Here is a 25,697-nt window from a genome sequence, read left to right on the forward strand (position 1 = left end):
CTATGGGCGGGCAGTAGGCCTCGCAACAAGGCCAATTGCACTCTATTGCATCAGGAAGAGGCAGAGTGCTCAAGTCGCTTAAGAGCCTTAATTTCCAATGTTAAATTTGTCTCAACTAGTCTAGATTCCCTTGCTCTGGCTATTGCAATATAGGAGATGACGTCCATGATAGGGCCTTAAAACCATCCCAGAGGGTGTGGTCGGAAGTCTCCGAATTATCAATGAGCCCAAAATAATCTGCGATCCCTCTTTGAATATCGGAAACATCCACCGGGTCCCTAATAAGGGGTGGAGGCAAGATTCCCTTGCTCTGGGTCCTCTATTGGGTCCTGCATTAGAGGAGATGACACACTTGATAGTGGCCTTAAAACCATCCCAGAGGGTGTGGATAGAAGTCTCCGAATTATCATTAAGCTCATAATAATTGGTGATCCCTCTTTGAGTATCAGCAACATCCACCAGGTCCCGAATAACATTCCAGGTCCAGGTCCCAGAGAGCTTCAACTTGAGCATGATCGGATATGGAAATGTCCGATATGTAGATAGATTCCAGCTCTTGGAGCAAAGCGGGGTGAAGAAGAGGCGGTCTATCCTAGAATAAGATGTGTGTACATGTGAATAGAACGAGTAATCCCGAAAGTCAGGGTGTCATCCTCCAAGGACCTACCAAACCCAGATCTTTTTAGCGCTGCCAACATCACCCTAGTGCCCTGAAAGAAGGTGGCAGTGCAGTCAAGCTGTGGATCCGACACTAGATTTAAGTCCTCACCCATGATCATGTCACCACTAACAGCTGTTAGTTGTTCCAGTTGTAAGTCCATAAGGAAATGGTCTTGTGCCTGATTAGGGGAGCAAACATTTAAAAGCGTAAGTAGGCAAGAACCACAATGTATCTTAAGTTTCACGTTGCGATCACTGGCATCACTTATTGTCTTTAATATCTGAGTGCAGGAACCAGCCTTGCACATGATGGTCACTACCACTCTCTTAGTAGAGGCATGTGCATATTTTGAGTGGAACATACGAGGAGCGTCCTCCCGCAAAAGGTGAGTCTCTTGCAGGAAGATGACATCGGGGTCCTGTAAAAGGAGATATCGCCATATTTGCCTTCTCTTATTATGGGACTTCAGTCCCTTCACATTGAGTAATGTTGTAGGCCGTGTGGTGGTCATTGTATGAAGGTGTAGATGTAGTGAAGGGGCTAACAAGTATCCACGTAAGAACATACCAGAACGGAGTAGGAAACCAGCCCAAAGGAAGCAGATTAGTCTCCTGGGCACAATTTGTAGACTAGGGCACAGTCAGGGGCGGGCCATATCAACAGATTGTGTACCAAAGTTGACCTGGGGTGTGGTGTAAATATCGATAAGAGCTAGACACTTGTGGGGTGTGTACGGAAATAATAAAAAGGCCTCCCCAGCAATGTAGTCGGCCTGAAACAAAATAAGGTTAGAGAAAAAACACAAATGTTATGAGGCCAACAGGGCTTAAAAACTCCATTCAAGTCATGTCGTGGCCAGAAAATGAAGAAGCCAGACACAATGGATACGTCACTCTCCAAGGGTGTGAATAGAGGGGGGCGGTCACCCATGACATGAATTCATTGAACAGCAGAAGGCACAATGAGCTGGAAAGCAGGAGAGAGAGAAAAGCAATATCCCCTACAGGCCCCGGACCCCCGCAGAAGTCATAACATGAATTAAAGCAGAGACCCATGTGTGACAGTGAAATGACCACAGACCTCAAGAGTCTCCTGTCTGAGGGCACTCAAAATTTAAGTCAGTAGGGTAGATTAATGGAATACAATTACTCAGTGGAACCACACAGCTCCAGAGGTTCCCGAGACTGTTCATTAGATTGGGGCCTTTCAGCTCGGCTAGTCCTGTTAGATGGGGATCCGATGAAGATGGGGTAGGAGGACAGAAACAGATCACACAGAGCCTGTGGCCAATGGAATTGGGGAGAGTTTCCTATCCGTATCTTGGAGATGCCGAACAATGTCCTATTTTGTTTCCAGAGAGGCTGTGGCCTTATGATTTCTATCAGTGAAGTGTGGCAGAACAAAGGACCTGATGGGTCGCAAGGATTGCCTGGAAGGTGTCAGTGTGGGTGATGCAGCGCCTCAAAGTGGATCTGCCCGAAGCTTGAGTAGTTGTTTAGCTTCTGTTAGAGAGTGGATAACTAGTCTTTTGCCCTCTCAAGGGAGCATGATAGCGAATTGATGGCTCCATTGATAACGACTACTAAGTTACCGCAATTTGTCTATGACTGGCGGGAAGTCTCTGTGACGACAAAGGGTAACAGGGGAGAGATCCTGGAATAATTAAATTGTGGGGCTGCGGAAGACTAGATCCGTCTTTTCTCACGAAGCCCTCAGGATCACCTCCTTTTCAATTAAAAAAGTACCCTTGGCAGGATATCTGGAGTAGATTCCGGCCGTCTCCAGGGAAAGGCCACGCGGTGTGCCCTATCCAGCGCCAGAGGAGAGGCATCATTGTCCCTGATAATAGCATGGAGGAGTTCAGCAGTGTAGGCCATAACGTCACTACCCTCCGCTTGTCAGAACCCAATTGCTTACCAAACTCTGTATTCTTAAACACTTGCACAGGAACAGAAGATGCTAGGTTCCCGACTCCCCCTTTCAATCAACCAGAGTCAGAATGAGATCATGACTCCCATTAATCAGACAGGGGGAAGGGGGAAATTGGATAAAATAAAAAATAGATAAACAGAAGAGACTGGTCCGGACTTTCTGGTCTTCTGTCAGGTTCTTCAATCGGCTATCAATCAGCTTATCGAAGATTCCTAGAAAAATTAAGCATATGCAAATATTATAAGTTTCCTTTCCTACTCTGCTCTAGCTTTCTAATTTACTCCACTACCTTACATACCCTAAGTCCAAAGTAGGCCTGCCTCTCTTCATTTTTCTGAAGTGTACCTCTAGGCGAATATTTTTCTACAAAATATCAGATTCTTATTTTCCTGTTATTTATTGTCTGTACTAATTGCTATTTGTATTCTCCCAAACCTACCAAATTCTTGCATGCCCTATGCCTTAGGTCGCCTTCCTGTTTATTTCAAGTTGCTGCGTATGTTTTCACTTCTGCAAAATATTAACAAGATTTTAACTACTTCTCCTTAGCTTTTACTCTAAATTATTTCTGCTCTCTCTTGTGACCTACCAGGTTAAATGGCATGTCGTATTTTCTTTCTGCTTCACCTTACTATTTAATTAACATCTTCTTACTCTTTATTTCTTATTTACAGGTCTACGTTTTCTGACTTCTAATGATTCAGCTCACTAGAACATCCAGGTAAGTCAGTTATAAGATTCTAGGATTTTTAGCTCGGGTTGTTATTGTCTAACTGTCATTTAATTTCTCTTATTCCTAGGAAATATCGTAGACTTTTTCACAACACAGAGAACTCAAAATGTCAATAAAGCTGGGCGCTTTCTAATAGTTTTCAATCTTTCAATTAGCAATTGGACAACTTATCTCTCTGTAAGTCGAGACTGCCTTTTCCGAGTCGTTTTTTCCATCAGTCGCCTGCTCTCTCTCTCACACGGTTTGCTGTCAGGTTCAAGGTGCCGGCGAAGAGACGAACTCCGAGATAAAGTCTGTTAACGTGATTCCGGATACTTCTGTCATCACGCTACTCTGAATGTACTTCTACTTTAGTGATTACACTTAATTCTAACTTGCGTAAGAACGCTTCCCAAAACCGACTACCTCAACTGAAAAACTTGGGGAAGTGCGCACTTCCACTGTAGCGCGCGCGTCACCTAGAATCCTCTCTGAGACTGGCCGATCAACTAGACCGCCAACTCCAGATTCTTGACGGCCATCTTTGAATTCCCCGAGTGCCACAAACGGGACCAGGAAAGGTCTCTCTCTCTTCTAGGCCAGTAAGAGCTCAGCTTGTGGCACATGGGTCTGAAACTGGGCTCCACTGTAGTTGGTATCCTGACAGTACCCACCACCAAGGAGGGTCCTCCCAGTCTTGGTTTGGTGGGATTTTGTTGATGGAAGAGTTTCACCAGTCATGGGGCATGAACGTCTGAACAAACCTCCCAAGAACGTTCCTCTGGGCCAAAACCTCTCCAGTCCACTAGATAGTACAGTTTCCCTTTCAAAAACTCAGAGTCCAGAATTTCCTTGACCTCATATTCCACTCCACTTTCCACCTGAATGGGTTGTGGAACTGATTCTCTTCTCAAACCCAGAGCTGACTTTTTCAATAAGAAGACATGAAACACAGGATGTATTTTTAATTTAGATGGTAAGGTTAATTTGTATGTAACTGGATTTATCTGTTCCTCAATAGGGTAGGGGCCAATAAATCTTTCAATTGCCTTTTAGTCTAAGGTTCTTTGTGTTTAACCAGAACTCATCCCCAAGGTCTAATTTTGGATGTTCTTTTCTCTTTTTGTCTGCATACTTCTTATACTTATCCGTAGTCTGTTCTAGATTCTTAGATGCTGATTCATGTACCTGATGTAAGTGAGTCACTAACTCCTTAACCGCTGGAACTGAAATCTGAAAATCTTGCACTGAGGAGTTTGGGTGCCTTCCATAGTTCAGATAGAACGGTGAATAACCAGTGGACACATTCTTCACATTGTTGTGAGCGAATTCTGCTGTCCACAAATAATCCGGCCATTCACCACTCTGCTTCAAAGAAAACAACCTTAGATACTGCTCTAATTCCTGGTTTACCCGTTCAGTTTGTCCATCAGTTTCCGGGTGGAAGCTGGTGGAATAACGTGTCTCAACCCCAAGTCCCTTCATGAAGGCTCTCCAGAAGTGAGACACAAACTGAGTACCACGATCAGATATAATGATCTTAGGAATTCCATGCAGCCTCACAATTTGTGTACTAAAATGACTAGCTAACTGTTTTGCAGTTGGGATTCCTTTCAAAGCTATGAAATGTGTAATTTTGGTATATGCATCTACAACCACTAGAATGGTATTGAATCCCTGGCAAGATGGAAGATCAGTTATCAAATCTAAGGTGATAGTGTGCCAAGGAAAGGGGGGAATGGGTAAGGGCTGTAACATACCCTTGGGTGCCTGCCGTTCTGATTTTCCCTGCGCGAATATCTCACATGTTTTTACATATTGCTCAATGTCGTTATTCATTTGTGGCCACAAATATTTCCTTTTGACTAGATCCGCCGTTTTGAACTCTCCCTTGTATCCAGCCAGCAAATGATCATGACATTCACGCATGGCTTGCTTCTGTAATGCGGATGTGGGCAAGAACAGTGCCTTTGCTTGATAGGGTAACCCATCAAGAATTTCTCTTCCATCCTCTTGTTGTACCCATTTCTGCATTTCCTCAGGATTTAAGGCCTGAACAATCTGTTCCTTAACATTCAAGGTGTCGATGATGCCGATAATCTTAGAGCTGGGAATAATGGCTTGTGCTTTCATTTGATTCTTTTCTTCACCTGTTTCCATTCGAGACAAGGCTTCGGCCTTCCCATTTTGAGGTACCGGTCTGTAGGTGATTACGAAATCATAATCAGCAAAGTACAATGACCAGCGAAGTTGCAGTGGCGTTAGGGTTCTTGATGACTTCAGAAATTTTAAATTACGATGATCTGTGTAAACAGTGACTACATGATGTGCCCCCATTAGGTAATGCCGCCATTCTTTGAAGGCATCCTTTATTGCCAACAATTCTTTTTCCGTAATTGTGTAGTTGATTTCTGCTGGTGTCAATTTTCTGGAGCGATAGGCCACTGGGTGCAACTGACCTGTCTCTTTGTTTCTTTGCGAGAATACTCCTCCTACCACATAATCTGAAGCATCTGTCTCAACATAGAAAGGCTACATTGTATCCGCATGAAGAAGAATGGGTGCCGAGGTGAACTCCTCTTTCAAGGCCTTGAAAGCTGACTCTGCTTCTTCAGATCATTTAAAACGTGTTCCTTTCTTCAACAATCGAGTAAGAGGTAAGATGCGTCGAGAAAATTCGCTGATAAATTTCCGGTAGAAATTTGCAAATCCGATGAACGCTTGGACTTCTTTGACACTGCTCGGGGACTTCCACTCTAAAACAGCCTGAATTATTTGCTTGTCCATATGAATGCCAGTTGGTGATATTACAAAACCCAAAAATTCTACTTGAGTAACATCAAAGGCGCATTTTTCCAATTTGACAAACAATTTGTTCTCTCGAAGTTTCTGCAGAAATCTTCGTACTTGTTGCTGATGCACCAGAGTATTGACGGAATAGATCAGTATATCGTCTATATACACTATTACACATTGATCAATGAATTCACTAAGAATATCATTAATGAAGTGTTGGAATGCCGCTGGGGCATTGCATTATCCGTAGGGCATTACTTGATATTCAAATAATCCGAAACAAGTTCTAAATGCAGTCTTCCACTCATCTCCTTCTCTTATTCGAATGAGGTGGTATGCTCCTCTTAAGTCCAATTTCGTAAATACCTGCGCCCCTTTGACCTGATCCAACAAAACTGAGATTAGTGGAAGTGTATATCTATTCTTCTTAGTTATTCTGTTGATGGCACGATAGTCAATGCATGTTCTTAACTCGCCTTCTTTTTTCGGCACAAAAAATAAAGGCGAGGATACCTGCGATTGAGAGGGTCAAATAAATCCATTTGCCAAATACTTATCAATGTACTCTTTCAAATGATTATGTTCTTTCTCTTTCAAAGCGTAGACTTGGCTACAAGGCATATTCGCCCCTGGTTCAAAATCTATCTTGCAATCATAGACACTATGTGGCGGCAGTTGCTCCGCTTCTTTCTCATTGAACACGCCTTCAAAGTCTTGGAATTCCTGTGGAATTGATTGCGTATTTAAAACACACACCGTTGCATCTGCTGAACACAAGGCTTGGGCCGGGTTTTCTTTATTCATTTCCCATTGTTTTCTGAAACAGTACTCTCGACAGTAACTCGAAGTCATTTCAATTGTTCTGGCCGCCCAGTCTATAGTTGGATTGTGCTCCGAAGGAAGCCCTAGGATGAGTTGAAACTGAGGAGCATCGATTAAATTAAAATGTAACTCTTCCCTGTGCCCATCGTCTCGAATCAACTCTGGGCGCATGTATTAATACATACATCACTGGAATCAGTATGGGTTTAGTAATAATAGGAGTTTGATACCAAACACTTTTGGTTTCAGTGAAGCCATCATGAAGCTGTGGAACTCTTAATCACCAGTGCCAAGTACATATACTTAAGATGGTTTTCCCATTCACCAGCAATGTCAGAGAATCGACTTAGGCATCAAAGGGGGATAGCTGCTCATGCAGATATGTCCATGAATGTATTTATTTATTTTATTTATCTAAAAGGTTTTATATAGCGCTACTGGACCCTTGGGGCTGTAAGACCTGCTGTAGGGGTGACTTACATATATTGCATGCAGTGTATGTAGGCATAGCACACACGAAGTGTGCCATGGCATGTTTTCACTTTTGTCTGCTGCACTTCACGCAGTTTGCTATGGCAGTCTGCATGATTGTGGGGAGAAGTCGTTAGGGTAGCAAAATACATGCTTCAGCCCTTAGGGACCCTCTTTAGTACCCCTTCCCTAGGTACCAGAGGTACCAATTACTAGGGACTCACAGGAGTGCTAAAGGTCTTGCCAATTGGGGATCCATTGTACAGTTTTTAGGGAAATAGATCTGGCACTGGGGACCCAGATCGCAAGAACCCATTGCACATATGTGAAAATTGCATCAGATACCAGGCAAACAGTTGGGGTGATCATATCAAAAAGTAGCACTTTCCTACACCCTGTTCTGTCAATATAGAATTTTAAACATTGTTTGATATCTAGAGAATGGAGGGCCTATTAAGCTGTTGATAAATGATTTTTACAAAATTCTGTCAAAACAATAGGCTCATTCAGGTGAAATGAAGTTGGCACTTTCGGAATGAATTCAGGATTAGTTCTTAATAGGACTCTGTCATCCTGGAATTGTAAGTAAGGCACATTAATTGTAAAGGTTTGAATCTCACTTATGCTCCTAGCAGAGCTGAAAGCCAACAGAATAGCCACCTTCAACGAAACATAGTTTATGTTTGCCTTATGTATAGGTTCAAACAGACTTCTCATGAGCAGGAGAACAGATCCTGTGCACACGCACGTGTGGTAAATAGTCCGGGTGTAAGGACTAAAGATTCTACTGAGAGAAAGTAGTTGCTTCAAAAAAGAACGTAGGATATCGAGATTTGTGTGGATAATTTTTTTTTATAAGTCTTATAGTGGACAGTACAGTAAGATAGTAGGCAGCCGACACGTGTTTCGTCACACCGTGTGGGTGGTGTAACTCATCAGCACTGTAGTGCTACAGAAGTGGCGAGATCGGTAAAGCACCGAGCGGTGGAATAATAAACCCAGTTTGTGTGTGTACTGAAGGCGAAAAACGCCAGGGGGCTGCTGGACAGTCAGGCGAGAGGTGAAGAGTACAGGGCGGGTGGCGTCCTGTTCTTTGAACCGGTACCTGCAGCAGAGAAGGAGCGCACACGATACACAGGTCTGGGGGCGAGCAGCATCCGGGTAGTGGATCAGCCGCCACACGCCCTGTACTCTTCACCTCCCGCCTGACTGTCCAGCAGCCCCCTGGCGTTTTTCGCCTTCAGTACACACACGGACAGGGTTTATTATTCCACCGCTCCGTGCCTTACAGATCTCGCCACTTCTGTAGCCCTACAGCCCTGATGAGTTACACCACCCACACGGTGTGACGAAACACGTGTCGGCTGCCTACTATCTTACTGTACTGTCCACTATATGACTTATAAAAAAAAAAAACTTTATCCACACAAATCTCGATATCCTACGTTCTTTTTTGAAGCAACTACTTTCTCTCAGTAGAATCTTTAGTCCTTACACCCGGACTATTTACCACACATGCGTGTGCACAGGATCTGTTCTCCTTCCGTTTGGTCTGGGCCTCCCTACACCATTTCAGGGGTGTTTTTCCCGAAGGGTTTGTGTTCCCCTGTCCTGCTTTGCACCACGTGCCTACTGCACACCTATCTCGGTCACAAGATCACACTGCTCAGAGCGCCACTACTTCCTACTCTCCAAATGCAAACCCAGTCTCTCACCAAGACTTCTCATGAGCGGTGAGATAACTTTTTTAAGCTGCCATACCACTGGAGAATTTTTTAAAGGAGAATAAACTCTAAAAAGACATCTCAAAAAGACCAAAACAAGACCTCCCCATTTTTTCTCAGAAATCTGGAAATAACTGCCAGGTGCACCTATGTGAAGGAATGTGCTAAACCTGATTTTGCTAGGTGGAGTAAAGAAGGCTCTGTAAAGGATGGAAGTGGATGCAAATTATTGTTATTGACACACCAAAAACTAAATTGCCTCAATTTCACCTTATAACATTTACTTACGGCATCCGCATGAGAATGCTGAAACATTATCTTACAGTCTTCTTGCATGTTCAGAGATCCAAATTCATTGTCATGAGGAGCCAAGCTGACAAGCTGAGTGAATGTATTTGTGGGTGAACAATCTGACATTTGTTCATGGATAGATTTTCAATAGGTTTGAACTGAATGTGTGGATACTCTAATAGAAGAAGCTCTGTGAACAAGTATTGCCTTGGCCACGCTGGAGATTTCACAAGGTGACATGGTTCCTGTTTCATTTTTCAAAGAACCTTTGGAATCAAAGGGAAAGGAGGGAAAGTGTAAGCAAACATTCCTGTCCAAGCTAGTTGAAATGCATTTCCCGAAGACTTTTTCTGTGGAAAGCTGCTTGCATACATCGTGCCTTTTGTTTCAGAAGAGTTGCAAATAGATCTAGGTTTTGGGTTCCCCATTGATGGAAAATTTGAAGCAATTGTTACTGATTTAGTTTCTATTTGTGGCAATGTTTTGCACTCTTGCTCAGGGAACCTTCCCATTTGTTCTCTACTCCAGGAACGTGTTCCACTTGTAAAGAAATGTTGTGCGCAATTAACCATTCCCATATTTGTTCAGCTTGAGAAGACAAGACCTGCGATCTCATTCCTCCCTGCTTGGTGAGATAAAACATGGTTGTGCCATTATCTGTTCTTACCAATATTGAGAAATTGTTTAATTTGGGGAAAAAAGAATACAGCCTTCAGTTCCAGCCGATTGATGTGCATCTTCGTCTACTGTCAAGACCATTTTCTATGAATTTCTAGGTCCTGAAGATTAGCTTGCCAGCCTTCTAAGGAAGCTTCTGTTGTCATAAGGTACTGGGCTTGCTCTAGAATTAACAATAGACCCTAAGATATGCTTGCTGTTTTTCCTCACCAAGACATTGTTAACTTCATAACTGGGGAAATTGATATTGTGTCTTTGAAGGTCTCTGGGATTGCACCCATTGACCATCTAGTTGCTCCTGTAAAGGTCTCATGCAAAGACGACAATTTGGGATTAAGGTAATGCAAGATGACATCATCCCCAACACTGACTTGAGCGTCCGGACAGAAGTGAACCTTTTTCCTCAGAGGGAAGCTGTTATTGCTTTCATGCGTTGAATTCTTTCCGTAGTTGGGTATGCCTTGGAGATGTTTGTATCCAGAATTGCCCTCAGAAAAATGACGACATGGATGGAGTAAGGAACAATTTTCCCTTGTTCAGTTGTAGACCTAAAAAGAATTTGAACAACCCAAGACAGGTCGAAGTAGATCTTCTTGCTGATTGGAATGCCGGGCCCTTTATAAGCCAGTTGTCCAGGCTTGGGAACAGCTGGTGACCTTTACTTCTCAAGAACATCGCCCTACGGGCCATGCATTTCAAGAATACTTTGGGAGGCGAAAGCAGGCCAAATGGAAGTACTTTGAATTACCTTGAACCTCAGAAATCTTCAATGTCTGAAATGCACGAGGATATGGAAGTACACGTCTAGGCGAGCCGGAGACATGAAATAATTCCTTGCATTTATGAGTTGCTGGATCCACTATAAAGATAGCATTCTGAAAGGTTGCTTCTTTGTTAACAGCCTCAAATCCATCACTTGACTTCATTTTCCTGACTTCTTTTTGATAAGAAAGAAGTTGGAATAGAACCCTGTTTTGTAGTGTATTGGCTGAACATCATTATTGCATCCTTGGAGATAAGCAAACAAGTTTCCTTCTAAGTAGAGACAGATGATAATGAGACCTCTTGCGTGGAGGATGATTGGGAGGCTTTTGAACAAATTCCAGGATGTGGCCATGCTGCATTATGTGTAACACACATTTGTCTGAAGAGATGCTCTTCTATTGATTGTAAAATTTGGAAAGGTGTTTTCCTACATGTCAGCGATGAGAGACTGAGATGACTAGTGCCTGCAAACTGTCACTGGTGCCAGGAGGCATGAGGATGTCTACGGGTGGGCCGCCGTGAACAAGAAGAGGCTTAAGTAGCTCTATATAGCTGTTGGGATGTATATTGGAGGCGATACCCCTGTTGAGAATAGGGCTGGTAAATGATTTGTTAGTTAGAGACTCTATGCATAAGCGGTCTTCTTCCTCTGCCTCCTCGAACTTACTGAAAGCACTGTTGCTGCAATTTGCCCAAAGAACGCGCCATATCCATGTCTTCCTTGATAGATTAAAGGGAATCATTCACATGTTTACCAAAAAGATTCTCGCTATCACATGGCATGTCTAATAATTTCGTTTTCGCCTCTGGGTGAAACCATGTGGCCTTCAACCAACGATGGCAGCATAGGACCTCTGCACCTGCCATCAGGCGAAAGGCTGAGGAGCAGAGCCTCTTCAAAAACTCAGTTTGTCACGCAAAAGAAAAGCGAGTCTTGCCTACCATTGCTATTAGAGAACAGTAGCGGTCGGCAGTAGGTGTTTCTATAGGGCGGTGACGTGGGCAGGAGGAGGGGCAGGGTGGGGGGAAATAATGTATGGATTACGGAGGTTTACAGGTAAGTAAACATTTAAATACATAAAACGAATTTCGTTGCGCACACTGCATCACCAAATGTGATGCAGTGCGCGCAATGAAATTCGTTTTATGTATTTAAATGTTTACTTACCTGTAAAACTCCGTAATCCATACATTATTTCCCCCCACCCTGCCCCTCCTCCTGCCCACGTCACCGCCCTATAGAAACACCTACTGCCGACCGCTACTGTTAGAGAAGACTTTATTCAGAGTGATGGGGAGGAACAGTGAAAATACTCAGGTCCCATCAGGTGAATGGAATGGGACAATTATGTAGCTCAGTTTTCTGCTTTCGCCCGCACCGACACCTCCAGAAAACATAGGCTGTTTTCATGAGCTCTTCAAAAGGACCGCTAAACGTTTTGACTTTTCCTCTACCAGTTGAGAACACTGACTGATTCTTGTATGACTTTAAAGATTCTGCTGAAAAATCCATCTATTCAATCTTTTTCTGTTTCCTTCTATTATTCATTGCAGCACATATATATTTTTGGAGGACTCACAATGCTTTAATAAATACTGAAACGCTTCACTGTGTAATTCTTGTGTATCTCTTTTGGTATGCATAAATGGCTGAGCTAAAGGGTTCTATACCGACTGGTTATAAGGATTTCCTTGGGTGGGGGAGATCAGGGCTGTCATGTAATCCAAGGAAATCTTGAGATGCAGACTCCTATATCTCAAGAAGATACACCTGGGGAAGAGGAGACACCTTGTTTGGATCATGAAGCAAAGGAACTGGAATTCCTTCACCTGATATGAGAACTGTGTATTTAATAGCTGTCAATGGGCTTCTTGACGACCGCCCTGAGGATGGCTGAAAAGACGATTTCTTCTTCATCATAAGAGTCATAGGCCTCATAGACATCAAGGAGAAAGTTGCAATTGATGACATTGTCGATACCATCTTCGCCGAGAAGGATGTTGCTCTTGTCGCAGGAGTCACTGATGCCATTCTTGTCACCGGCATGGAAGAAGACATTTGTATCGACGATCTCACTGTTGCAACGTAAGCTGTCGATGGAATAATTCTCGATGACAGGCTCGTTGACAGATGGTTTTTCTTTGATGATGGCTCTTTAAAAGGGGTCATAGGTACAGATGAGGAAAAAGGAGGAGCCTTTTGTGAGAACAAGGTTCAGACACTCTACTCATAGACCTTTCACACCCAGAATCCCTGCTGTGAGACCTTGATCTCATGTCCTTCTCAAATGAGATTGAGCCCTCATTTTTACACTTTTCCCTGATGAATAATGACTCTGTACCTCATCATCAGAATTAGAGCCAGATTCGGTCTTCCTCTTATTTCGAAGCCAAAGAAGGAGCCTCAAGATCATTTAGGGTCTTGGACGAAAAAGTCCTGCAATGCTTACCCTCCTTGGGTTGATGGTGAGGGTGTAAGCAGTAAACGCATTCCTTATGGAGATCTTCAGAAAACAACCTTGGTTTCACCCAAGATTTTCAAGTCCTTAATTATCTCTCTTTAGATCCCTATGGCCTTGTGTTAACTGAGCTCAGGGAGATTACCCCATACAAATCGTGTTGTAAATGTGGTGGCTCTGCTGGGGAAGAGTGCTTCAAGGTCTAGATTCTGATTAGTTGAAGTTCAGTTGCATTAAAACAATGTGAATTTTCTACCAATGTCCTTTGGCGTCTAAGTGGTTATCAGGCTTAACTACATCACTGCTTTTTAGGTCTTGCCTACGCAGCGCGCATGTGCTGCAAAGGCAAAAAGATCTTTTGGGATCGCCATGGCTTTTCAGCAAAACACGTGCACGCGTTCCATTGCCTTCAATGGCAACGTGTGCATGTGTGGATATTCACTTGTGGGAGCGTGCGGCTCATCTGGTCGCAATTATCGCTTCCGCAAGTGAATCCCTCCCCTTTCTGCTGCGCGAGCGCTTGATTAACTCGCAACAGGCTTCGGACCTTTCCGGGGGTACCACCACCCCAGTGACAAGCAGTCCACCCATAGTTTAAGGACACCTAATCTGAGCTTGGTTCTGAGGCCCGGCTTTGCCCACGGGATTTGGTTCTAATGCTTCCGGCCTCAAAGCACGCTCACTCAGCGTTCCGGGCTTCGGAGGACCCGGGCGCTCCGGACCTCATAAAAAACATCTCAGGCTTCGAGCTTCGCAGGGCTCTCAGATTCACAGCTCTACCGGCTTCACGGGACTCTCTCACAGCGCTCCAGGCTTCGCAGCAGTCTGACTCACGGTGCTCTGGGCCTCGCAGCACTCTGAATCACAGCGCTTCAGGCCTAGCAACACTCTGAGTTGAAGCGCTCCAAGCTTCGCAGCACTCTGAGCAACGACGCTCTGGGCTTTGCAGCACTCTTGACTTACAGTGGCCCGGGCTTCACAGCACTCTGCCTCACCGAGCAGGGGGCCTCGCACCACCCTGGCTCACGGTGCTACAGACTTCGCAGCACTCAACCTAACAGTGCTCCGGGCTTCGTAGGACTCTGACTAACGGTGCTCCGAGCTTTAAAGGACTCTGACTCACAGCACCTCTGGCTTCGCAGCACTCTGACTCACTGCACTCGGGACCTTGCAGTGCTGTCAGAATCACAGCTTTCCTCTAGTTTGGCAGCACTCTGCTTCACAGCACTCAGCCGGCCCGCGCTCCGGGCTTCGCAGCACTCAAATTCACAGCACTCCAGGGTTCGCAGCACTATGGCCTGTCGGGTCATGGGCCTCACAGCACTATGGGTCTCTCAGACTCTGGACTTCGCACCACTCTAGGCTAGTCACAAGAGTTTGCTGGGCCCCTTGTTGGTACTCAGGGCTTGTGACGGTGTGTCAGCTCAGGGAACAAGAGAACCCTTCCTCCCGATTCCGGCATCCCCCACCCCTCTGGACGGACCTACTCCGAGTTTAGAAACTCGGCTCTCTGGGCTTCACAGTGCTGTCAGACTCACAGCTCTCCTCAAGTTTGGCAGCGCTCTGCTTCGCAGCACTCAGCCGACCCGCGCTCCGGGCTTCGCAGCACTCAAATTCACCACATCGATTGCTCTTCCAAGAAAAATCAAAAGCATTGCTCTGTAACCAACTCCCTTTGGTCTACCCGCTCTTACATACCTACCTTAAAGTTCCGAGTGCTAAGAAACCCTGACGGGTAGAGGCTGCGCTTTATATAAGCTCCTAAATATATATATACTGATGCACCCGGTAGTAGCATTTTAAGGGTACTGCAGCATGACCGAGATGATTTAGCAACGATTGCAACAATAACTCTACGCAAAAAGTATGTTGATGGAAGACCTTTGAAGAGGTGTGCTACTGGTCTGAGCCTGCTGTGTGCTCTTCAGCATGCTGGGTGATGAAGCGGATGGAATGCAAAAACGCATGGGATGAATGGTGTTTTGAAGGGAGAGTTGGCAGTGTAAACTGAGTCACTACAAGGAGGAAACAAAGCTTTGTCGTAAATTTGGCATAGTTCCAGCAAAGATATTCCAACAATACAACCCCGTCCTGTTTCTTCATAGCACAAGTTCATCTCCAGGCAGGGCTGGTAAGCGGGATTGGGTCCAACTAAGTATAACTTTACAGTGCCCCCTTCAGTGTTACTACTTGGAGAAAAGGCTGCATCTGGATAGCTCTAGCAGACAGCAGTACCAAGATTGCCATTACTTCTGTCTGACAGCACCATCTTTGCTACTAGGTTTGAAAAGCTGAAAAACCATGTCCTTAATCTATGCTACACAGGTCAATTAATTCACTGGATTGATGCACCTGCTGCAAAGAACTTTTCATAGCGCTACAGCTTTACAGCCTTTAAATACTGACTGAGCATTTCAATCTCAAAAAATCCGTATGGAGCTCAATTCAGTTGGCTAATAATAGCTAATAATAGCACCTGTTATTTACAGCTCTTGGATATTCTGTGTACGGACATGTAGAAATAAACAGGGTCTGTCGAGATGTGTCGAGAAGTGTGGCACATTCATAAGGAAACGGTTTAAATAGTTGCCAAACTGGTCCCTGTCATTTGTAACACCAGCTCTGGAAGGAACGGTTTCTGGGAGCTATAGTTTCAAATCATAGGTAGGTCTATAAACTGCAGCTGTTGACTAAAAACCAGGAATGCTTGAAGGTTATTCCTCGCTCCTTCCCCCTCCCCCCAACCCAATAATGTGATGCCAGATGGCATCCACAGTCTCCTGGACTGGTGTAGAGACAGTTGCATGCCAGACTCACCATACTCCAGTGAACAGTCTAACACACCTACAAAGGAAGAGAGGTCACTGCATTGCCCGTTATAAATCACATAATTCCACTCAGTACCACATAATCACACATCACAATTACACTCTATTCAATGCAACATAAATACACTCCACATAATACCACTCAGTGTCACATAATTATACACCACATAATTACACTCTACTCAATGCAACATAAATACACTCAACATAATACCACTCAGTACCACATAATTACACTCTATTCAAGGCAACATAAATACACTCCACATAAATGCACTCTATACGACATACCACTGTGGCACATAATTAGACACCACATATTTAAACTCTACTCAATGCAACATAAATGCACTCCATAAAATACCACTCAGTGCGACATAGTTAGACGCCACATAATTACACTCTAATCAATACAATATAAATACACTCCACATAAATGCATCTATACAACATACCACCAATCAACATAAATGCACACCACACCATGACACAATTTCACTAAGCATAATTTCACTCGACACCACAATTCCAGGCCACACAATTCAACTCCACACATTTGCAATACACACCACATAATTACACACCAAACAACATATTTCAACTCCACAATCCACAACGTACCTCCAATCCACACCATATAGTGTCACCACCTGAGCACCAAACATCATTCACCACCACCATTTTGCATCAGCGCATCACCTAAGCATCACACCAGTCTGCCCTTGGAATCTGGCATCTTTTTATTCTCCCCTAGTGTCCGTCCGCTGCTCGTGTTCTAATTAAATTGCTGTTTTCCAACCTCCACTCACCCGTTATTTATGTCCCGCTCCCCCTAAATTCCATATTCTATGATCATGAGATCTTACAGCATTATTAAACACACTTTATCAACAATCATAGGCTTAGAGAATTTAACTTTCGAGCCAGTAAGTCTAACTACTTTATCCCCAACATTTACAGCTGTATGTTTAGTAGATTTTCTTGCATCAAAATTCACCTTCCTATCAAGACATTTATCCATTTCTCTCTTCCTCCATTCAACTGTGTTCCTTAGAGATGTGGGGCTAGAAACAGTCTCTTCCAGAAGTCTTACCCATTACGGTTCAACAAGAGTACAGGGAGCCCTACCTTTGAAAAGAACAAAAATCGACTGACCCGTAGAACTATATGGAGTCACACTATAGTCCTCAATTTTCTTTACAACTTGTTCTTTCCAGTTGTACCCAGCACTTTTAGCCCATGAGAAAGTCTCTTTAATTACTCTATGAAACCTTTCCACCATCCCGTTGGTTTCAGGATGGTAAAGAGAGCATTTTTTATGTTTTATGCCTCGATTCTTTAAAAAGGTTTCCATTTCTTTTGCTACTTACTATACGCCATTATCCGTTAAGATGTTATGTTATGTTATGTTAAAATCACTTCTACCGCGCACGGTCACCAATCGGTTTCATGGCGCTCATAGACAAAAGCAGAGAGAACAGGCAGTGTGGTTATTCGTAAGCTAACTGGAAGAGAAGGACTCAGGATATCCCTCTCTAGCCATGAGGATTTCTAAAAATGTATTGACATGAACAGTTTCAATACCAGAACCAAAATGAATCTCTGGCCACCTTGAAAATAAATTCAAGAGAACCAAAATAAATGTTTGATGCCCGTTGGAATGAATGGGACCCACAATGTCTAAAGCTACCTCCTTCCAAGGCCCACGAGGAAGCTCCCTGATAACCATTGGTTGGGTTCTGACAAGTTTGGACTTTTCACTTGGAGCACAGACCAAGCAATCCCTTATGACTCTTTCCACCTGTATGTCCGTTCCTGGCCACTAATAAGAGCAACAGAGCCTTTCTTTGGTCCTAGACATACCAGAGTGCAATTCATGGGCCATATCCACCAAAACTTTCTTGATCTCCAATGGAGGTATCAAACCTGTGCCACGTACCAGCATTCCATTACACACTGCCAATTCATCCTTGACACCCCAAAACTTGGAAGCCTCTACCGACGCAACATTCTTTTTATTCCAACCATTATGAATATGATCCATTACTTCAGACAACACTGGATCCAAGACTACTTAAGTCGCCACTGACTTTCATCAATTATCTTGCTCAACATTGTGAGTGCAATTTTTTCAAGCTCTGCTAATGTGGTACATGCTTTTCCTATTTTTTGAAAGTTTTCCCATATTGCCTGTTTCACCTAAAAAAAACATTGTTGTAAATACTGCATTTTTTGCCTTGTCTCAAATTGTAAAGCGCTCTGATATCCTTCGGGATCAAGTTCACGCTATATAAAACTTTATATATAAAAATAAAATAAATAAATGAAGAAGTTGCCTGCAGTGCAAGTACAAAAAAACTAGTTTTTTATTGTTACTGTGGGACTTCCACCATGGCGATGGGGAAGATTCAAGTATCTGAACCTATGAAAGACTTAATACTATATATATGTATGCACAACCAAGCGAGATGGGGCCAGGCTTCCTTAGCCCAAAAGACAAAATTTTAACCGAGTATTCCCTTATGGCCAAGGGGAGACAAGAGTCCCAGAGCAAATCATCTGTCGCCGGAACAAGAGGACGAGGAAGAGGAGGCAGAGGCGGAAAGAGATTAAATCTAACAGACGCCAGCACATCAAGCCCTGTGGGAACGAGGACAAGGGGCCAGAAAAAAGTCAAATGAAGGACAAAAAGACAGTGATCAACCTCTCCGACAGAAGCCTCACCAGCGCAGAAATAGAGGTACTATCTCTTGGGTTATCATGTTGCCAAACATCTAACTTTAACTATACTCAGAGTCGCATAGACCTTTTCCAGTTCTCTAGGAAACTCAGACTGAGGAAATGGTTCGCTACAAGATTGAACAGTGAACCAGGAACTATTTCTGAGACTCCTAGTACAGCACAAATTGGGGATGCGGAAATGATCCAAGTCTTGCATGAGCTTGCAGGAAACCCCAATGTAATTGAAAACCCCACTTTGAATCTAATTAATGAAAATGTGAGACTAGACCTTAGTAGCAAGAGTGGATTCAAACCCAAATCCATCTTTCTACCAATGATTAATAATGAAGCGATTGATGTCTTTGAGAAGGGAGTTATTACAGAATTTAAAAAACTTGCGAGTAATAACGGGTGTGGGAGAAGTAATCTGAATAGAAACCATAGACTAGCTATTGAGAGTTTGAGCAGTGACCACAACATTGTCATTAAAAAATCTGATAAAGGGGGCAACATTGTCATAATGTCTAATGAAATGTACATCCAAGAAGGTATGAAACAATTGTGTGATACCACCAAATATGAGAAAAGCAGTAGAAAGATTTATGAGAGTAAGAATCAAGTATACCGTGAGAAACTGTGTGAATGGCGAAATCAGGGACTCATAGAGACGGAAGAGTTCAACTTCCTTAACTGTAAATTCCCAAAAGTACCAGCACTTTACTTACTCCCCAAACTGCACAAAGACCCGATCAATCCTCCCGGCAGGCTTATTGTATCTTCAAGGAATAGCAACCTTGAAAATACATCAAGATATGTAGATCATTTTTTACAACCGATAGTGCAAGGGTTGCCTTCATACTTAAGAGATTCAGGTGATTTCTTAAAGAAAATATCAGATGCCACGGTGACCTCAGGCTGTTTACTCATGACATTAGATGTAAACAGCCTGTACACCAATATCCCCCATGAACTAGGTATTAAGGCATGCAGATACTTTTTGAACACAAGATCACTATCATACTTGTTTCATACTGAGATGCTTTTAGACATGATCCACATATGCCTGACTCAGAACTACTTTTTGTTCAATGGTGCCATCTACCACCAACTACTTGGCACTTCTATGGGCACTTGTTTTGCCCCTAGTTTTGCTGGGATCTATTTAGGATGGGGGGAAGAACTAATTGTGAGAAAATTAGATCTATACTGTACCGGAGTACGTACCTGGCTCCGGTACATAGATGACATTTTTGTGATCTGGGATGGTACCAGAGAGAAGGCAGAAGAATTTGTGGCAACCTTGAATGTCAATGAACTGAATTTGTCTTTTACTAGCCACATTAATGAAAAAACTGTTGACTTTCTAGACCTAAAGGTCAGCATTCATGAAAGTAAGCTTATGACAACCTTGTACAGGAAGGAAACTGCAGGAAACAGTCTCCTGCACGCACAAAGTTGCCATCCCCGTAATCTGGTCAACTCAATACCTTTTGGCGAACTCTTAAGAGCCAGGAGGAATTGCACAAGACAACCTGACTATGAGAGAGAGAGAGACATAATGTGTGACAGATTTAAGACAAGAGGATACAGCAAAAAATGTATCAAAGATGCAGTACGTAAAGTGGGTGAAAGAGACAACACTGAACCCCCAGAGAAAAACAATGATGAAGAGAAAGATGGAGTGAGATTCATCACTGACTATCAGTCCCAAACTAAAAAAGTAAGAGGGGCACTGAACAAATATTGGAGTACCCTTAAGACAGATAAGGATATCTCACTCCGCATTAGAGACCATCCCCAGATTACGTACAGAAAACCAATCTGTCTCAAAGACAAAGTTTGTAAAACACTGATTGGAAACCAAAAGAGATCTAATCCAGTTGAGGGATTCTATGTATGTGGCAGGTGCAAAGCGTGCAAATTTAGCCACAATGCAAAAGAAGTCAGATTATCTGAAGTGTGTGAACCTTTTAAAATCACTAAACATTTGAACTGTCACACAGAATATGTGGTGTACGCATTAAAATGCCCGTGCAACAAATTTTATGTGGGCAGCACTATAAAACCAGTAAAAGATAGAATCCTTCAGCATCTAAGAGCCATAAAAAATCAGGATAAACAGTATCCCATGGCTAGACACTTTGCGTCCCACCACAACAGCAACAATAGCCTCCTATCCTATGTGGCCCTAGACCAGGTACCGATAAGAGAAAGAGGCGGCAACCGTCTGCAGGAACTTAGACGGCTTGAGTCGAGATTTATAATTAAATACCAATTGTTGCAACCCCAAGGACACAACTGCGATGAGGGTTTAGGTGTGCATCTGGGTTAAACCAAAGAAAGTTTAGGTGTGCATCTGGGTTAAACCAAAGAAAGTATGTGTAAAGTTCTGCTAAACTGCTATCAATTCTTCTGGTATTTTAAAATGAAGGTATGAAAGACGAGATATGTTTAAATTTACTTTAACACTTTTTGTTATTTTGCCACAGGTACCAAACAATGTGGGAGAGTTTGAAAAGGCACCAAATCCAGATAATGTGTGACAGTATGTTTCATGATGCGAAGAAAAAGCTGGCAGCTCACTATGAATGATTACTCTCACGCAAGAGTCAAGATTCAAGTATGATTTATAAATGAACTTTAACAGGAGCTCTTATGCCCACTGGGGCTTAATTCACTACCGAAGTATGCCTATGATTTGAAGCACAATCCGTGATAATTTAGCCTGAAAAAGTAACCCCTGACGCAAATGTCAAGCAACTGTACTGAGCAGAAAAAGTGACGTTGTGAATGAATTGGAACGATTAGCTCAACCCATTGCGCGAGCGCACGGTGACACGCAGTGAAGGCTTGACTGAGGGTTCGCAGCTCCTATCTGAGTGGAGCGAACAGAGATTTATAATTTTATGAAAGCGGATGCATATTCATCTGAAATATGTTTATTTTGATAACATTGAATAGAACTTATTCTTTTGTTTGCATTTCATGCTGTAAACTAAACCGAGTGTTTCAGGGCATGAATTGTGAGCGGACATGGAACAAACAGGCGTTATATGAAATTAACGTGCTTCGTGGCATATTTTCGTCCAGCTCATAATAGTTATAATAATAATTTTGATCAAATGCATTTACTGTTTGTATTATGATTTATGCATACCATATCACAGCTATTCTGGTAATCAGTGCGCAGTATATAGCTCCAGACATATGATTTGTTGGTAGTCTGTTGGCTATGTCTATCATGCAATTAAGTCATGTGATTTACTTTAAATAATGGATGTTAACAGACTATGGTACTCGTGGCAAAGGGAAGGCAATTCCCGAAACGCGTCGAGTGGGCTGTGATAATAAATCCAGGTTGAATACATCTGTGGCTTGGACGTCGTTCTTTGGAAGTGTGGACGAAAAGTTGGAATATATATATATATATATATATATATATATATATATATATATATATATATATATATATATATATATACTTTAATTTTACAATCTAAATGGGAATCATTACATTGTTCTTTTAAAAATATCGAATGAGTACCTAATATTCTGAACAAAAGATATGATTCAAGTGAATCCTGAATACTTGAAGAAAACAGACCTAGATTATTGAATTTATAAATGTCTTTTTTGCCATAACAAAGCATAATGAGAAATAACGCCTAAACAGGCAACACAGCATGTCACAGAAAACAACTGGACATACAGCCCGATTCATGAAACGAAATGGCGCTCGCAAAGGGCCAGATTCTGAGAATCTGGCCCTTTGCGAGTGCGATTTTTGCATTTGGGATTCATCATCCCAAATGCAAAAATCGCTATTTGCGAAATCGCATATTTGCGAGGAATTGGATTTAAGGAATCTCTAATAGAGATTCCTTAAATGCAATTCATCACCCTATTTAAAATTGCGAATTCGCAATATTTGGTCGCAATTTACCACGAAATCTGACTTCGTGGTAAATTGCGAAAAACGAGTAAAAAGCACTTTTGTGCATTTTTTTCTTTTGCATGTTACACACACATGTCCTTTGGACATGTGTGTGCGCAACACCTGTTTGAATTTGCATTTAAGGGGTGCTACTGGGTGTCCTTTGGACACCCCTGGCACCCTTTAAATCGCTATCTTATTTGCGATTAGCAAATTGCTAATCGCAAATAAGGAATACTCCCCATTCATTCCTATGGGCCTTTTGGCCCATAGGAATGAATGGGGAGTTATTCCTTATTTGAGATTAGCAATTTGCTAATCGCAAATAAGGAATGTGTACGAATCGCATTTAATTTTGCGATTCCTACATGAATCCCATTTTGCGAGTCTGTAATAGCGATTCCTTATGAATCGCTATTACAGAATCGCAAAACGGGTCTTTGATGAATCTACCTGTATGCCTTTAAGGATGCAGGGAGACTTTGCTATCACACATGTTAAAGCTCGGCAGATGGCTCCCAGTTCATCTCACAACTGAGTAAGCGATCAGGATTTAAATTTGTATTGTAAACTAATTCTCATTTTCTATTCACTAGGTAGAAAAGCAAGTTTTCAAGTAACTCTTCCTTCTCTTTCATGGCATATTCCTAAACTGCATGTCCAGTGAAAAGAAATATGCTTTAATGCTTATTTCAATAACCAGGAAACATAGAAAGGAGTCTTTCTCTATAAAGAGCATAGACAGTAGTGATTTGCATGCGTGTGTGAACTGATCTGCTGGCAGCCACTCTACAGATATAACCTGTGAGCATGCTTCTAAGCACAGTTTCAAAAGTAGCTTCTCCTCTTAGAGCAAGAGCTCCAAATCTTCCCTGCAAATACTCATTTGCATATGCCTTCTGTATAACACTGTACTAGCTCTAAGAAGAGAGAGTTTTCCCAAATAAACCCAGAAAGGACCGGGAAATATCACAATCAAACAAGGAAATTCCTTTCTGTGTGTTTCAATTAATGTATTCGCATATACTTTTTACAACACCATTTGTTTAGACCAATTTCAACCTCATTATCTAGCCCCATATAGGATATTATAATCACAACATAAAATGGTATGTATCTAAGTACTTTTTATTAAAAGAAATTAGTAGATGCATTAACAATTCATTAAAAACAATCATACATATTTCTCATAGCAACATTCTATTCAATTTTGTTAAATTTCACAATAAATCAATACATGTTTTACAATACATAATTTTAATAAAACCATAATTATACATATACACACGGATTTCTTTTATATGTATAATTATGGTTTTAATAAAATGATGTATTGTAAAACATGTATTGGAATTTCCTTGTTTGATTGTGACACTATACTAGGCCACAATTCAAAGGGCTAAAAGATGTTTATAGATCACCATAGCTGTCCTGAACGTCCTCCAGTTAATAAAGGTTTGGTTGAACGTATGCCTTTAATCTTGTATAGGTAACTTAAGAACAGTAAAGGAGTAAAGTGTCTTTTCAAGAGGATCCCATTTAGGAGAATAAACACTTAACTGGGAGTAGCCCTTGTTGGCAATCTTGTAGTTCTTGATTGAAGAGGATTCATTCTAAAGAAATCGGCAAAGCACCAAACTCGTCCCCAACCAAAATGAAGTTGTTTGAAACATCAAGATGTGAAAGCCTCATGTTGGGCGACAGAGTGATCTTGGAAAGGCACTTGAACCATTTAACTAGCACAAGTGGGCACTGCTGCTGATAAGAGAACTGATTTTGAGGTCATAAAACATTCGTCTTGGAAAATAATTGGTTTTACAAACATAGGAGTCTCAATGAACTGAAGTTAATTTAGGAGCCAGAAAAGCTTCTTCTGTGTGAATTAGAATGCCATATGCCAATGGTTTGCATACCCATTTGGAGATACAAGACATTGAACAGATACGAACAACAAGTCTGGGTTGTATCTGATTCGCAAACTGGAAGTTTCCTCCTTGGGACAGCATTCACTTTGTGAATGGTGGTGTGCAGCCTCTGGGGGTGATTTTGGAGTAAATGAAAAGAGACCAGTTTTCAGTAATTCTGCCCCAGGTCAGTGAAAATATGAACTAAAAACCAAATGCCTAAACTGTGAACTCTAGGACTACAGACTGAGTCAGGGGCCCTAAATGTACATTATATTTTCTTCTCTTTGCAAGCTACTGGTTTTATGCAGACAGTTTTTGAAGAAACATCAAAGTGTGCAACGTTTAGATGGGCATACAGAGAAAGGGAGATTTTATTTTTGCTTGGAAAATTGTTAGGTGGACCCGTCCATATAGGTGGCACTTATGGCTGCCTTCTCCCTGCACACTTTATGGACATTCAGAAAGAAAGAATAAGCCACATGTCTGGTTGCAGGACTGGCTTGTTACTCATCAGTGAGATCCACATGCAGAAGAACCACATTTTACATGTCACATTTGCTCGCTTTGTAAGTCGGGCCTTGGCTGTCTAGAAACATGTGAATATCATTGATTGTCAGAGATAATGTAGTAAGTACATCAATGGTCATAAAACAAAGGTGAGGAATCATTTGGTTTTAAAAACATTTCTAGTGCTTTACCTTGCTCAGGTTATTCCCTTGCAGTTTTAAGATTTGCAGCAGTCCACATTTATGAATACCTTCAAGTTCAGTCAGATGATTAAATGAGCAGTCCAGGTACATGACAGTAGGTGTGGCCTCGAGACCTTTGGTGCTGATTAACTGGTTGTGGTCTACAACCAGTCGTTGCAGATTTCTCAGACCCTCAAGACCACCTAAAAGAAACATTTGCTTTTATTCAATCAAAATCACAATGCACTGTCAACTTCTTTTTCTATTATTTTTTTTGCAAAGGTGCACATGTAGTAAAAAAAAAATA

The 25,697-nt window shown here is 42.3% G+C and overlaps 1 protein-coding gene across 2 annotated transcripts in view; it reads right to left on the reverse strand.

Annotated features, from left to right (window-relative positions):
• The window catches only part of LRRIQ1 (leucine rich repeats and IQ motif containing 1), a 1,278,742-nt gene that overhangs the window by 850,317 nt on the left and 402,728 nt on the right, over positions 1-25,697 (reverse strand). For both annotated transcript variants that reach the window (XR_015295276.1, XM_086917996.1), the window contains exon 10: positions 25,400-25,593. Coding sequence is in view for 1 of the 2 variants with exons in the window: in XM_086917996.1 (XP_086774122.1) it covers positions 25,400-25,593 (194 nt within the window). In the remaining variant the exon portion in view is untranslated. The remainder of the gene's footprint in view (positions 1-25,399; positions 25,594-25,697) is intronic.

The sequence above is a fragment of the Lissotriton vulgaris genome, chromosome 1_1, assembly GCF_964263255.1.
Source record: "Lissotriton vulgaris chromosome 1_1, aLisVul1.2, whole genome shotgun sequence".
NCBI classification, from domain to species: Eukaryota; Metazoa; Chordata; class Amphibia; order Caudata; family Salamandridae; genus Lissotriton; species Lissotriton vulgaris.